At 43.2% G+C, this 16,181-nt stretch overlaps 1 protein-coding gene across 2 annotated transcripts in view; it reads left to right on the forward strand.

Annotated features, from left to right (window-relative positions):
- The window catches only part of LOC102183842 (ATP-binding cassette sub-family A member 17), an 84,741-nt gene that overhangs the window by 16,490 nt on the left and 52,070 nt on the right, over positions 1–16,181 (forward strand). The window contains exons 6-11 of one of the 2 annotated variants that reach the window (XM_018040917.1): positions 582–698; positions 1,618–1,735; positions 4,856–5,029; positions 11,309–11,481; positions 12,422–12,565; positions 14,504–14,633. In XM_018040917.1, the coding sequence (XP_017896406.1) occupies positions 582–698; positions 1,618–1,735; positions 4,856–5,029; positions 11,309–11,481; positions 12,422–12,565; positions 14,504–14,633 (856 nt within the window). The remainder of the gene's footprint in view (positions 1–581; positions 699–1,617; positions 1,736–4,855; positions 5,030–11,308; positions 11,482–12,421; positions 12,566–14,503; positions 14,634–16,181) is intronic. The other variant, XM_018040918.1, reaches the window with a different exon arrangement.

Here is a 16,181-nt window from a genome sequence, read left to right on the forward strand (position 1 = left end):
CTTGGGTAATGGGATGTGTGGATGTGATGGCTGTATGGGGCAAGGGCGGAGCTGAGCAGAGAAGGCTTCACAGAGCAGGTAACACTTGAACTAGGTTTTGAAAATAAAGCAAGATTTCAATAGGTAAAGAGAGAATAAGAGAAGAAAGAGTCAGAGCAACATGTGTGAGAGGCAAAGCAAACAAAAAAGACACAGAGGTTGAGATGTGTTTACTGAATTATGGGAAGATTTTCTGTGACCAGAGCACAGGATGCCAAGGACTTTAGGTTCTATCCTCAGGGCCATAGGAGCCATTCACGGATAGTCAGTGTTCAATAAATGAATGAACCAGCAGTTTACTAACCATAGCCAAAGAATAATAATTTTGATCCAAGGTCTGTCTCTACCAGAGAAACTCCACTGTCTGGTTTGTTATTTCTTTGCAACTCAGTCCCCATCACATCCATGATCTGCCTATTCCCAGGACACACATGGGACCCTTTATTCCAGACTGCTCAGGCTTCAGTTACAGACAGCTAAACCAGACCAGTTCAGACTGAGCCTGAAGACCCTGTAACGTCTGGTTCTTTCGCTCTTTCTAGGAGTATATGTGCATGATGGGGCTGCACAGCTGGCAACACTGGGTGGCTTGGTTCATCGTGTTCTTCATTTCTGCCTCCATTGTGGTTTCTTTCATGACCTTTCTGTTCTGCATAGAGGTACATGTCTCTTGTCTTTCAGGATGTGCTAAGCTCTGAAGATAATGGGGGGGAACTATGGTGTGGTGTGGGTGGCGGTGGTGAGATTCAAGAGATGGTGAAAACACAGTAATTGATGAACATTTTAAAAACCTCAGGTTGACATGTGGTGGTATTTGCTAAGCCTTTGGCAGAGGAAGCATTGAAATTTATGATCTGGGAGAGCTTTGCCCTCTCTTCACTTCTCCAGTCTTCAAGTAGTGGGCCTGAGTGTGATTAGTTCATTAGGAAAGTTGAGTTATAAACTTTAAAACATAGCAAATTTTGTGTTCTGTAAATAATTGAAAATAGCTATTGTAAAAGTTAAGAATGTTCTTTTATGCCCAGGTATTATGTTAATTTTTCCTTTTTTGCTGTCAGTGGAATTTTGTGTTCCAATTCAGTAACTTGTGTTTAATAACTAAATTATAATATATGGATACATGAAAATTTGCCTTCTAAATTACCAAAATTGGGGCATTTTGAATGTAGAAAGGCAGGAAAACTCAGACTATATAGCAAAATATATAAACAAAGAAAATTGCCTGAAAACAATAAAAAGAGGAGATATAAAATATCAAAAGGAATACTAAAATTATTTGCAGTAGTTATAATGGTAAATAGGATAAACTCTCTTATTAAAGCAAAAAGAACATTCACATTGGGCCAGAAATTGAATTCAAACTTATGCTTTCCTTAAAAAAGGTATTCACACAGAGCATGATTTGTAAATGGTAATGGAAGCTGGATTAAAGGTCTGCCTTAAAAACCTATATATATATATTGTTTTGTTTAAGATAGTCCTGGTTTTTTAAAATGTGCACATTGTTTTAAGGGTCTTTTACGCCTTTTCTTCATTCTTTCCACGTAATAATTATGTGCACCTGTGATTGGTTTGTAGTTTGACGAGTCAGCAGTGTTTGGAAAGAGTGACCCTAGTTTGATATTTGTGTTTCTGATGTGTTTTGCAATTGCCACAATTTTCTTTGCATTCATGATCAGCACTTTCTTCCAAAAAGGTGAGTCCTGATACAATTTTCTGTCAGGGAGTGTGTTTATAACTTCTTTTCTTGGTAGCATTGCTGTGTCCATTACCTATGGCATTAATTATTATTCCTTCAGAGTCAGTTTTTCACTTGTATGGTTACTTTAACAATGGAATAATTCCATTCACCATGAAAGAAATGTGAAATTATCTCCATATATGTATACCTTTATGCTTCTCTGGGCTTCTAAATGTTATTTCAAAATAGATGGAAATGATAAATCACAGTTTGGAAGGAAAGAAGGGGTAAGACATCCAGGGCAGATAATTTTCCAGGTCCTGATTATGAAGTTGTGGCATAACAATAGTAAGACGCCATAATAAAAGAGGAACCCCTGGGAATTTGGTTCTGTCAGGAGGGGTGTTACCTCTAAACTGATAGGTAGAATAGATGAATCATGAAAGGCAAAAATAATAAGAAGTGATGCCAGAGAGTGCAGAAAAATTGAGTTATGGGTCAACCTGGAGAGGTGCAGATAGAAACACTAATGGAGGATAGGCCTGGCAGCTGGCGACACAAAAAAAGAGGGTTTAAGAGAACTTGGGGAATTCCCTGGTGGTGCAGTGGATAAAAATCCTCCTGCCAATGCAGGGGACATGGGTTCGATCTCTGGTTCAGATCTTCCTGGACCTTCCAGTTTCCCAGGAAGATCCACCATGCCATGGGACAGCTGAGCCTGTGTACCACAACTGCTGAAGCTCACCTTAAAGCCCATACTCTGCACCTAGAGAAGCCCGCACAGCAAGAAGGCTGTGCACCGCAGCTAGAGAGTAGCCCTGGCTCACCTCAACTAGAGAAAAGCCTGCTCACAGCAATGAAGACCCAGCGCAGACAAAAATAAATAAAGTTAAAAAAAATTACCATATGATCCAGCAGTCCCGCTCCTGGTCATATATCTGCAAAAGAGAAAAACTGTAATTCAAAAAGATGCACGCACCCCAATGTTCATAGCAACATTATTTGCAATGGTCAAGACATGAAAGCAACATTAGTGTCTGTCAGCAGATGAATGAATAAAGAGGATGTGGTGTATAGAGAATGGAGTATTGGCCGTAAAAAAGAATGAAATAATGCCATTTGTAGCAACATGGATAGACCTAGAGATTATCATGCTAAGTGAAGTATGTCAGACAGAGCAAGGCAAATATCATATGATATTACTTACATGTGGAATCTGAAAAAAATACCAATGAACTTATTTACAAAACAGAAACAGACTCACAGACATAGAAAACAAACTTGTTAGCAAAGGGAAAAGGGAGAGAATAAATCAGGAGTATGGGATTAACAGATGCAGACTACTATATATCAAGTCGACCAACAACTAGATTTACTTGTTACGTATCAGAAGCTCTTATTCTGGCCTCAGAGCACTGCATTTGCCTCTCAGTGTTTATCCTGACCTTGAGCAGATCCAAAGATGCCATATCCATTTCTCTGGAAAATGATAGCACTTATAACGTGTTAGCAATTATTATCAGCCTTTACAAAAGAAGCAAATTCAGAGAAGCTGGAGGAGACCCAGAGTCAGCCATCATTCATGTGGTCGGGTTCAGTGAAGGGCTGCCTGATGCCTTAACGGTGGTTCTTTCTGTTAGGTATGCAATCCTTACATTTTTTATCTTTCTTCTCTTAATTTCCTGGAACGAAAATGTTTGCCTTTATTTTATATTCATTTCCCAGACTTCCATTTGATTGGTTTATCTCCAAATCTGAAACCACTATGCTTCAGTTCAGTTCAGTTCAGTCGCTCAGTAGTGTTCGACTCTGTGACCCCATGAATTGCAGCACACCAGGCCTCCCTGTCCATCACCAACTCCCAGAGTTCACCCAAACTCATGTCCATCGAGTCGGTGATGCCATCCAGCCATCTCATCCTCTGTGGTCCCCTTCTCCTCCTGCCCCCAATCCCTCTCAGCATCAGAGTCTTTTCCAGTGAGTCAACTCTTCGCATGAGGTGGCCAAAGTATTGGACTTTCTGCTTTAGCATCAGTCTTTCCAAAGAACACCCAGGACTGATCTCCTTTAGGATGGACTAGTTGGATCTCCTTGCAGTCCAAAGGACTCTCAAGAGTCTTCTTCAACACCACAGTTCAAAAGCATCAATTCTTTGGCACTCAGCTTTCTTCAGGGCCTGGGAAATCTTGAATCCTTGACTGATTGTTTATGAGTCCCATGATCTTGAGCAAATTTATTTAATGTGGGTAAATAAATAAATTTCCTCCTCTGGAAAACAGGGAGGTCAGGAAGATTAAATAAGATACTGTATATAAAGTGCTAGCCATGGTGCCAGGCAATGCTCCATAGATGCTGTTTAATCTACTGCTCATCTTTGGGCTTCCCTGACTCATTGGAAAAGACTCTGATGCTGGGAGGGATTGGGGGCAGGAGGAGAAGGGGACGACAGAGGATGAGATGGCTGGATAGCATCACTGACTCGATGGACGTGAGACTGAGTAAACTCTGGGAGTTGGTGATGGACAGGGAGGCCTGGCGTGCTGCAATTGATGGGGTCGCAAAGAGTCAGACACGACTGAGTGGCTGAACTGAACTGACAGCCCAGTTGGTAAAGAATCTGCCTGCAATGCAGGAGACTCCTGTTTGATTCCCAGGTCAGGAAGATCCCCTGGAGAAGAGATAGGCTACCCACTCCAATATTCTTGGGCTTCCCTTGTGGCTCAGCTGGTAAAGAATCCACCTGCAATGCGGGACACCTGGGTTTGATCCCTGGGTTAGGAACATCCCCTGGAGAAGAGAAGGGCTACCCACTTAAGTATTCTGGCCTGGAGATACATATACATAGTTCATGGGGTTGCAAAGAGTCGGACACGACTGAGTGACTTTCACTTTCATCTTTGAAGAGGACAGTTTTTACTGTTGGAGATGTTATTAATGCACTATTAGAGGAAGCTCTAGGAAGTTAAATGCTTGTGCATTTTCATAAGATGTATTCATTTTTTTAAAGTGCAACAAATCCTCTTCATCTTTTGATAGTGAAAGTGCAAGTGTAAAAGGTTTCTATCAAAATTTCTGAAAAGACTGCTTGTGCATTATTGATGAAACTCTTTTCATTTCTGCCTTCTGAATCTGCAGCTCATGTTGCCACTGCCTCAGGAGGCATCATCTTCTTCTTCACCTACCTTCCTTATCTCTACCTTACGTTCACATACACCCAAAGGAGCTTCTTCCAAAAGATTACCTTTTGTCTCCTCTCCAATGTTGCCATGGCACTGGGAGTCCGATTAATCTCCACATATGAAGCAAGAGGTGAGCCTTACCTTTCTCAAGGTAAACTGCCTTGATGTCTTGCCACTTCCTGACAGGCAAAGTTGACGTTTATTTCCAAGTGAACATGACTGGTTCATTTTATTTGGTGTTCGGAACATTTATAGTATACTTACATCGATGATAGGTACTGTAAGGAATACTTAGGAAATATGGAATAAAGCTTAGACTGTGCAGCTTGCAATGTAGCTTTGGGGAAAAACTAGAGCGTGCTGATGATTTAGGGAATTATATGCCTATATAATTGTATGGATCTAAAATGCATAGAGTTATGATTAGAAGTTCAAATAACCCCTCAGAACTTCACCGATGATGTTGTGCTGTTGCAGATACCATATTATATCCTCATAGGCCTCCAGGTGGGCCTTCTTTCACAACAAGCTAGTCTAAGGGACCTTCATCAGACATGTCCTAGCTCTCTTACAGCTTACATACTTTGGGGTGGAAAGTACAATGCCAGGTTTTCCTTTGTCTCACGTTTCTGAAGTTAGAAGAGTTTCCACAACACCTACATCATTGCAGAAGATTGCAGCCAACATATCAATCTAAATGTAGGACTCTGAGCCCTGTGGGGTCTCAGTACTTACTGAGTGAAACTGTTTCACATTTCAGCGGTGCTAGGATGATCCACTCTGAGCACTCCAGCAAGTTGCTTCACTGCTCAGTGTTAGTTTTTATCACCAGAGTCCACATCCCAAATGACACAGCTGGTTTTGCAGCAGATAGCAGGGATAGGAATTGAAGTTGGGTCTGGTTTTCAGGTCACTTTACTGCCCCTGGGATAGTCTCCAGTGGCCAGGTGAGAGGCATCACCTACCAATGGATTTCTTTGTTAAGTTGGGATGGTCTAGATGGGTTGCTGCTGCTGCTGCTGCTAAGTCGCTTCAGTTGTGTCCAACTCTGTGTGACCCCATAGACGGCAGCCCACCAGGCTCCCCCGTCCCTGGGATTCTCCAGGCAAGAACACAGGAGTGGGTTGCCATTTCCTTCTCCAATGCAGGAAAGTGGAAAGTGAACATGAAGTTGCTCAGTCGTGTCCGACTCTTAGTGACCCCATGGACTGCAGCCTACCAGGCTCCTCCATCCATGGGATTTTCCAGGCAAGAGTACTGGAGTGGGTTGCCATTGCCTTCTCCGCTAAATGGATTAAGGGTGCTTAAAATTTAATAAAAGATGTTAAATTGACCAGAATTTATTGAAGGTGAGTGATTTTCTTTAACAAAGCAGTGTTGATCCCATAAATCACAAATACTTACAGGGGAGAGAGTAGATTTTAAATGGTGTATCTGATTCCTTCCACATTAGTGAATGACTGTAGATGCTTAATGGAGTCTATTTGTTAAAACTGAGGGAATCAGAGTGACTGGTTGGGCCTATGCTAAAGTCGTTCTCGTGATAAGACTGTCTTGATTATTTATGATCAGTGTTCTTTCCTGAAAGGCACGGGATAGCCCACAAGTGCTGTCTGGTGTAACAGCTGAAGGAAATGCAAATGCATATGACCATAAACATTTAGGATTCTTTGAGAATGTAATTGATGAAATGTTAAAAATCCAAGGATAATATTTCTTAGAGTCCTCATGCTTTCACTGAATTAGGTTTTCCTGGTCATCTGACCTATCTGTTCAAATCAGATGGCAGACCTGATAGTGAGTGAACAAATGGAATTCCTCTACATTTTCTCAGTAAGTCTAGTGCAGGGCTTTCAGTTCTAATCTGAAGCAGGAATCACTGTATATTAATACAACATAAATCAGACCTATGGTTGTATGGCAGAAACATTTTGGCCTCTTTTTTTTTTTTTTTTTTCAGTTCAGTTCAGTTCCGTCGCTCAGTCATGTCAGACTCTTTGCAACCCCATGAGCTGCAGCACGCCAGGCCTCCCTGTCCATCACCAACTCCTGGAGTCCACCCAAACCCATGTCCATTGAGTCAGTGATGCCATCCAGTCATCTCATCCTCTGTCATCCCCTTCTCCTCCTGCCTTCAATCTTTCCCAGCATCAGGGTCTTTTCCAATGAGTCAGTTCTTTGCATCACATGGCCCAAGTATTGGAGCTTCAGCTTCAGCATCAATCCTTCCAATGAATATTCAGGACTGGTCTCCTTTAGGATGGACTGGTTGGATCTCCTTGCAGTCCAAGGGACTCTCAAGAGTCTTCTCCAACACCACAGTTCAAAAGCATCAATTCTTCGGTGCTCAGCTATCTTTATAGTCCAACTCTCACACCATATGTGACTACTAGAAAAACCATAGTTTTTGTATTAGTAAACTAATTTACTAGATTAGTTTTAATTTTTAAGAAGCCCAGTAAATAATGCCTTTCCCTCCTCCTTAATTTCTGAACCAGTTGAGAAACAAAACAAAGGTATCATTGTATTAATGCATTACCTCTTAAAAATTTTTTGGATATGCAGAGTCTTAGTTAAGGCATGTGGGATCTAGATGGAACCCATGCCCCCTGCATTGGGAGCATGGAGTCTTAACCACTGGACCACCAGGGAAATCCCTATATATTGTATAAAATAATAATGATGATAATGTCTTTATGGTTTGTTTTTTTAAGAGATGGAATTAGAATATATAAAAGGATTTTTGAAGAGATAAAGTCAGAAGTCAATGGGGATAAATACTTTCTGGAAGGAGAGTAAAGATGTTGATTAACTTTAGACTTTGCAGCAGAGTAGATCTGGTAATTGATTACTGAGCCCACCAGCAAAAGGCTAGAAACAGTGTAAAACTTTCAAACTTAATAGAAAATAGAATAATCAAAAGCTTGGTTAAGTCAAGAGAAGCAGTGTGGGGAGGGGCTTGTGTCACATGGTCTCTTCTACTGCAGAGGAGACTGAGGAGTCAGAGGATCAGAGAGACACAGGGGCAGGGGAATTTGCCAGACTCTTTTCAGCATAATCGTATGAATTGTGCGAACAAGTAACATCTAACTCCTACCCAGTCCAAACTCCAGCAGTTTTTTTTTTTTTAATAGAACTCAATGAGCTAATTCTCAGATTTACATGGGAATATAAACGACCAAGAAGAGCCAAGAACTCTTGAGGAAGAACACGAGAGAAAAATGTGCCTTCCCAGATTTTGTGATTTATCATAAAGCAATAGTAATTAAAATTATAGTTGACAAATAGACTAATAGAAAAGAAGAGACAGACAAATGCACTGTTAGGTATCAGAGACAATGCTTCAGAGCAGTGGGGTTTAATAAACAATCCTGGAGCAACTGAAGAACATTATGGAAAAAATTGAACTTGGACTTTGATTTCACACCATACACAGAAATCGTTTCCAATGTCAAAAAACTATAGTTTTTTTAGATATGATAAAAGAGAGTGTGTTCATGTTCTTAAAGTAGAAAGATTTCTTAAACAAGACACAAAAATAGCTGTCAGGAAAAGACTGATAAATAATGACTTGAAACCGAGGAACACCATAAAGAAAATGAAAAGAGAAGCTACAGAGTGGGAGAAGATACTTGAAACACATTTAACCTGCAAAAGCCTTGTATTTAAAGGATATTTAAAGAACTCATGAAATCAATTAAAAATTGTACTTTGTAGTATAAAAAAGCAAACAGGCAAAAATAGGTGCTTCACCAAAAAAAGCATATTCAAATATGGAGAAGGAAATGGCACCCCACTCCAGTACTCTTGCCTGGAAAACCCCATGGGCAGAGGAGCCTGGTGGGCTGCAGTCCATGGGGTCGCTAAGAGTCGGACACAACTGAGTGACTTCACTTTCCCTTTTCACTTTCCTGCATTGGAGAAGGAAATGGCAACCCACTCCAGTGTTCTTGCCTGGAGAATCCCAGGAACGGGGGAGCCTGGTGGGCTGCCGTCTATGGCGTCGCACAGAGTCGGACACGACTGATGCGACTTAGCAGTAGCAAACATAAACAAGCTAGAAGGAAATAAAGTGACATGTTTAAGGTGCTGAAGAAAACTCCTGTCAACCCAGAATTCTATATCCAGGAGAAAGTCAGGGATGACTTGCAAATAAACAAAAGTGACAGAATCGATTGCTAGGAGACATTACAAGAAATGTTGAGTTCCTTGAGCAAAAACAATATATCAGACAGGAGCTTGGATCTACACAAAAAAATAAAGAACACTAAAAATGGAAAATAGAATAAATGTCTTTTGTGGAGTTTTTTTGGGTCTAAAAGAGAACTGACTGTCTAAAGCAAAAATGGGAGCAGTGCAAGTGCTAATAACTTGTGTGGCAATAAAACGCATGACAACAGTAGCAAAGGGTGGGAGGGAAGCACTGGCAACTGGAAAATTGTTGTAAGTTCCTCACAAACTGCACATGAAGTATCTTCAAATAATATTGAATGTAGACTCTAAAGAGGATTTTACACCCTGGTGTGTTGTTAGTCACTCAGTTATGTCTGACTCTTTGCCACCCCATGGACTGTATTTAGCCTTCCAGGCTTCTCTGTCCGTGGACTTCTCCAGGCAAGAATACTGGAGTGAGCAGCTATTCCCTTCTCCAGGGCAATCTTCCCAACTCAGGGGTTGAACCTGGGTTTCCTGCATTGCAGGCGGATTGCTTACATCTGAGCCATCAGGGAAGTCCCTTCACACCCTAGAACAAAACTGAAAAACAAAATTTAGAGGTATAAATAATAATAGTGGAACTAAAATGGAATCATAAAAATTCCTATTAATGCAAAAAAAAGAGGAAAAAAGAAGCAAAAATTTGGACTAAATAGAAAAGAGCTGGCAAAGTGGTAGATTTTAATCCAGACAGTCAATAATCACAGTAAACATGAATACCAAGTAAAAAGAGACTGTTTAGATAAAAATGCAAAACCCAACTAGATGCTGCCTACAAACAAAGATGGCGGTGAAGTTGTAATGGGGGTGTGGTATATCTGGGGTTTTGCGGCTGATTGAGTTAGGTGGTAGCTGCACAAGGGTAATTTCTTTGTAATTGCTTGTTAAACTCCATTTTTTGTACTTGAAATGTATATTCTTAATAAATAAATAAAGTGGCAATTAAATGTCTGCTGAGGTGGGGAAGGAGCCTCAATTCTTCCTTTCCTTGGGACACTGTGGACTTGCACTGAACAAGGATGCACCTGCCCTTCATGAACTGAGTGCCCTGACTATTTACGGCCGCTGAGGGTTGCGAGACCTGTCTGTAAGCCACAGTGAGAGGCACAGCTCTTGACTGGCACAGAGGCAGACACAAGTCAGGGAATGTCATCTCAGGAAGGACCTCAGAGGTCTCCTGATATTGGTCCTCACAGCGTGGCCTGGGTACCAGCAGCATCAGAGCCCTGGGAGAACTTGTTGGAAACACAGACTCCAAGACCCACCCAGACATACAATCAGAACCACATCTCCAGGTGACTAGTAAGCACCATTCTAGCCCGTCCGTCTGCTCACCAGTCCTTGATTTATCTGCTATGGTGGTGTTAGTTACCACCTCCTCAGTCCTGCTGAATGGCAGCAGGTGCAGGCATCTTGGATGCTTTACATGAGAAGCGCAGTCAAGTTGCATTCAGATGAGACCGTTGGCATCACAAAGGATACCTGCCTTTATTCACACCCAGGAATCGGTCCCAGGCCCTTTCTCAGCACCTTCCTTTCTTAATGGAGCATATGTGTACTGAGCACCTGCTGCATGTGGGGCTCTGGGTCAGAGACTGGAGAAACTGAGGTAATCTGACAGTCCCTGGCCCCAAGCTGGGGTGGCAGTAGGTGAGCAGATTTCCAGTGCAGAGTAGAGCCTGCAGTGCTCACAGCTTGCGCAGGGGACCCAGACGCACATGGGTTAGGCAGGTAATCCCAGAGGGAGAGGATGTGTGCTTGCTGGGGAAGGAGATACCTGTGCTGACCTACAAAGTAAGAATTAACCCAAGTGGAGCAGGTCAGGAGGAGTAGGAAGGGACCATTTTGGCAATAAGAAGAATGTTGTATTGGAAATTCCCTGGTGGCCTAGTGGATAGGACTCCACACTTTCTCTGCTGAGCCCTAGTTCAATCCCTAGTTAGGCAACTAAGATCCTGCAAGCTGTGTGGTGTGGCCAAAAGGAAAAAAAAAAAAAAGTTTTATCTCAAAAGAGAAACTAACAGTTAGCTTTCCTTGTTTTTGTCTCTTAATACTCCTTGCCTTGTTTTTGTCTCTTAATACTCCAGAGGTGAATAGTCCAGTCTTCTCATTGGCCTGGTCTCTACCGTTTGATTGGAAAACTCTGGTAACTTCTCTCTGTCTCTGCTGTGGTGACTGTTCTCCCTTTTGACAGGCACAGGCGTCCAGTGGAGGAACATGGGCCATATAGGAGGAGAGTTTAACTTCACTCAGGTGCTGCTGATGCTGCTGCTGGACTCTGTCATATATGGCTTGGTGGCCTGGTATGTGGAGGCCGTCTTCCCAGGAGAGTATGGTACACCCAAGCCCTGGTACTTCTTTCTCATGGTGAGTACTGATGCTGCCGTTTTATAGATTGACACCAGGATCAATGCTTGTCATCAATGTTCCTATCCGTTGGTGATATTGGTTGTACCTTCAAACTCTGAGGAATCTAAGTGGGGTTCTCCAGTCTGGATTCACCTCAAACCTGTCAACTTATGGTTGCCAAAGGAGCATGATTAATGAGTCTCAGTCTCTCTGACTCTTGCCCCACTGCTAATTCCCTGTGCAGAGGCCCCTAAGAGTGTGGTGGCTGTCTCATGGGCCCCCTTGAGTGGCAGGCCCTACATTTCCCCACAGAATACCACCCCAAAGAGCTAGAGCCCTCAGGACTCCTTGGCCTCTTTTCTCTTGGACTGGTGGCAAGGCCCTGGCGTTCTTTGAAACCTCTGTGACCCGAGGGCACAGCTTTCGTTGACGACCCCATGAAGTTCTCAGAATCTCTTCTCTTCTACAATGACTGCATTTTTCTTACAAAGTTGAACTCATTATGCCTGATTTTTTCCTCTTGCAGATTCAGTCTGATGCCATCTGAATTGCACAGGTCCTCACTTCAGGCCTTGGCAAAGGCCGCCGTGCTTGCCCTTCTTGGTCTGTGGAGAAGTGGGTGGATTGTTAGCACCAGTGTTTCTCCAGGCCTTTGCCCATGGGGAGGCTGCTGGCCGTCCCAACAGCTTCCCCCTTGCACCAGGAGTGTGCAAGTGAGGCATCTTCTGTAGCTCCATCCCCTGGACCATGGGTTGTAGGTTGAAATGCAGTTTATTAGTAGTGAGTCTGTGAGCAAATTCTTGACTCCTTCAGGCATCATCAAGTGTTCGATACCAGGAAATCTGGCAGGCGAGGCTGAGGATAGGGAAGTGTGAGAATTTAATTTACCAAAATATTTCTCTTTCAGAACAAGAAGCCAGTTCACCTAAACATATTAATGAGTTTACTTCCTCTCTAGCCCTCCTACTGGTCGGGAGAACCTATATCCCTTAGGAATCCTGTGCTAGACTTAGAGGATCCTCAGCAAGCTCTGGGAAACAAGTTCATTCAGGATGAGCCTACCAATTTGATAAAAGGAATTGAAATCCAGCATCTATACAAGGTATCAGCTCTCAGATCTTCTGAGAACTTGAGAAATAGTGTATAGAGGTTTCTGTTTCATTCTGACGGTTACAAGGTACATTTTGTGATAGATTTCTTTCTTTCTTTCTTTTTTTTTTACATCTCAAACAAGCAGAACTTTATTAAACAGGCAGTGAGGGCAGGCTGACCCCAAAGGAGTGGCCTCGTGATAGATTTTTAATTCCTTCTGTCACATTATCCCCCAAATTAGAAGTTTAACGTAAAATGTCCTGTTGTCTGTCATCAAGTTAAATGACTAGATGGAGGGTCTAGATGATCTCTCTTGAAACAGTCTTACAAATGCCAGGCATCTCTTATTGGGGACGCCCTAGAACTCAGTCATTTGATGGCCAGCTTTGATCCACCAGTGTTATTATGCAACCAAATCAAGTGGTAAACCAGATGTTACTGCTGGCTTCCAGATATGGAAGTGTTCATCCTCTCTCCAGCGTCTGCTGAGTCCTGTGTTGACCAAGGGCTCCCCTGACAGGATGCCTGGGGGGTCAGCTCTATACGTGCTGTGTCCTCCAGGGGAGTCTTCCATTCCTCAGACAGGATGGGCCTATGGAGAGGTGGTGCCCTCCGTGTGGCTGATACACGGTCAGAGGCAAGGCACTAGCTCAGCACTTTGTGTCACCTTTCCTGACCTATGAGATCAAGTGGATCACGTCCTAGTCCAGGGGATCCATGGCACGGGGGATCATCCCCAGCCCCTCCACACCCTGTGGGAGCCACTGGGAATGCTCCATCTTCACTGGATTTACTGTGGCTTCAGTATGCAGGGATTTCTCTCTTTTTTTTTCAAAACAGGCAGCCTGCAGGCACATGGTTCTGCCATGATGTTGGCTGCTCAGTAAAGCCATCCCAGAGCCCTTTGCTCTTTCTACTCACTGACTTTCATTTATTTTCCCTAGACCAGTGGAAGCATGTAGCTCCCTGCTGTGTGCTTGTCATTCCCTGGTTACAAGACGGCTGCTGAAGCTCATCTACAGGGAAAGATAAGAGCAAGGGGCTTTCTTTTGGGAAAAATTTTTTCCTTCCTCCCTCCCTCCCTTCTCTTCTGCCCTTCGGTAGATCACCCCTTCTTCTTCTTGCCTAGAATTCTGCCAGGTGTCCACCTTGACTTCAGAAAGGAGAGCGAGAAGTCAGAGAAGAGGCCTGTCACACTTGATTCATAATAATCACACCGAGTGGTGTTGGAGGCAAGGAAGTGTGCCAGCTTCCTTTCCTCAGCACCGTGCTCCCAAGCACAGTAGATAAATTGTGGGGAGGAGTGACACCCAAGTTTCACCCAGCTAGAGTGTCTGCACTCTGGACCCCACATCCAGCCCTGATGCAGTTTGACAGGACAGAAGTTGTCTAAGGCATGGACTGAAATGTGATGTTATCTCTGCAAATGGCATTGTGGGTGGTTTCATTTTCTTCTTTATGCTCTTATAAATGGATTACTTGTATAATCAGAAAAAAAATAAATGGTGTTTAAAATACTGAAAACATCTGATTTAGAAAACAGGCCAGTCTGTCTGGGGTTCTCTCCCTAGGACAACCTCCCACAGAAGAGGCAGGGTGCCCTTTCTCAGGGGCTTGGCCAGGCAATGAGGAGCAAGGTGGGCTCGAGAAGCAGGGAGATGATCTCATTCCAGCTCCGGGCCCTTCGTCCTTGAACTCTGGCCTCTGTGGTCCTGCTGCTCTCCCACCGGGTTCCCGAGGCCAGGGAAACCCTCCCGCACCTTGCTGGTCCTCAGTAGCTCCAGGCAGCTAAACTGTGAAAGAAGGGGCTCCCTTTGTGAATTTCCACTTGGAGTTCCACTGTTGAACTTTCAGGGGATGTTGGTGTGGGTGCTCGGCCTGTCATAGGTTCTTCAGAAACGCCACAGCGTGTATGTTACGCTATCAGTCACACTTGGCTTTTCAACAGGTGTTCTACAAGGGAAGGGATGAACACGTGGCAGTTAAAGACCTGACCGTGAATCTATACCAGGGCCAGATCACGGTTCTGCTGGGCCACAACGGAGCAGGCAAGACCACCACCTGCAGCATTCTCACAGGTGCGTGTGGACCAGCTCGCCCAAGGAGGCACTGGAGAGATCCTTGATCCAGATCCAGATTGTTTGGCTCCATTTCCCGCCATCGGATTTCCCTGACATTTTTGTTTATTGTTTGTTTTTTACCATCTAGTGATTCACATTACCCTGTGTCAGGAGGAGGGAGTATCTGACTTCTTCAGTCAGTCTGAGGTACTTAGTTTCAAACACTTCCAGGAAACTGTGAACTCTGCTGGGCATGTTTCCTTCCAAGCAGAACCTTCCAGTACAGTGAGGCACCACTGATCCCTCAACCAAACATTTCATCCAAACAAATCATACTTTTGATTGCCAGGAGCACTTTTAGAGTGATACCTGGTGGATTATGTTGAAGTTGTCTGTTTCAGAATAATTATTTTATGCCTAAATAATTCTTCCCATCAACTAAAATAATATCTGTGATATTTGAAAACTCATTCATTCAAGAAAAATGTATTTATTGAAGGGTTAACCCATGTAAGGCTCTGTACAAAACCAGCAAGATACATTTCCAAATCTCAAGGAGCTCTGAAAGCTGACCAGTTCCTCTACTGGTTTTGGACACAGAACACCAGACATCTGGAGAGCTGTGAGCTCCTCAGACTCCAGCTGCCACAACCCTCCTCACAGATTGCTGACATCCTTCCACTGAAAACTTTGAAGAGCAGCGATATTGTGAAGCTTGTTCTCAGGTGCCTTTGGTATTGGGACACACACACATATATATTCTTTTTTCAGATTCTTTTCCATTATAGGTCATTACAGGATATTAATGAATATAGTTCCCTGTGGTAAAATATAGTTTATCTGTCTATAGTAATGTATATATGTTAATCCCAAACTTCTAATTTATCCAGCCCCCTTTCTGCTTTGGTATCCATAAGTTTGTTTTCTATGTCTGTGAGTCTGTTTCTGTTCTGTAAAGTTTATTTGTATTCATTTTTTTAGATTCCACATATAAGTGATGTCATGATATTTGTCTTGCATTGTCTGCCTTCCTTCACTTAGTATGATGTCTTTAGGTCCATCCATGTTGCTACAAATGGCATTATTTCATTCTTTTTTTATGTCTGAGTAAAGCCTTCTTTATCTATTCTTTTGTTGATAGACATTTAGGTTGCTCCCATGTCTTGACTATTGTGAACCATGCTGCTATGAACATGGGATGCGTGTATCTTTTTGAATTAGAGTTTTTGTCTTTTCCAGGTATATGCCCAGGAGTGAGATTGTTGGATCATATGGTAATCCTGTTTTTAGTTTTTAGGAGCCTCCAGACAATGGCAACCCACTCCAGTACTCTTGCCTGGAAAATCCCATGGACGGAGGGGCCTGGTGGGCTGCAGTCCATGGGGTCGCTAGGAGTCGGACATGACTGAGCAACTTCACTTTCACTTTTCACTTTCATGCATTGGAGAAGGAAATGGCAACCCACTCCAGTGTTCTTGCCTGGAGAATCCCAGGGATGGGGGAGCCTGGTGGGCTGCTGTCTATGGGGTCACACAGAGTTGGACACGACTGAAGCGACTTAGTAGT

This window comes from Capra hircus, chromosome 25 (genome assembly GCF_001704415.2).
Source record: "Capra hircus breed San Clemente chromosome 25, ASM170441v1, whole genome shotgun sequence".
Lineage (NCBI taxonomy): Eukaryota > Metazoa > Chordata > Mammalia > Artiodactyla > Bovidae > Capra > Capra hircus.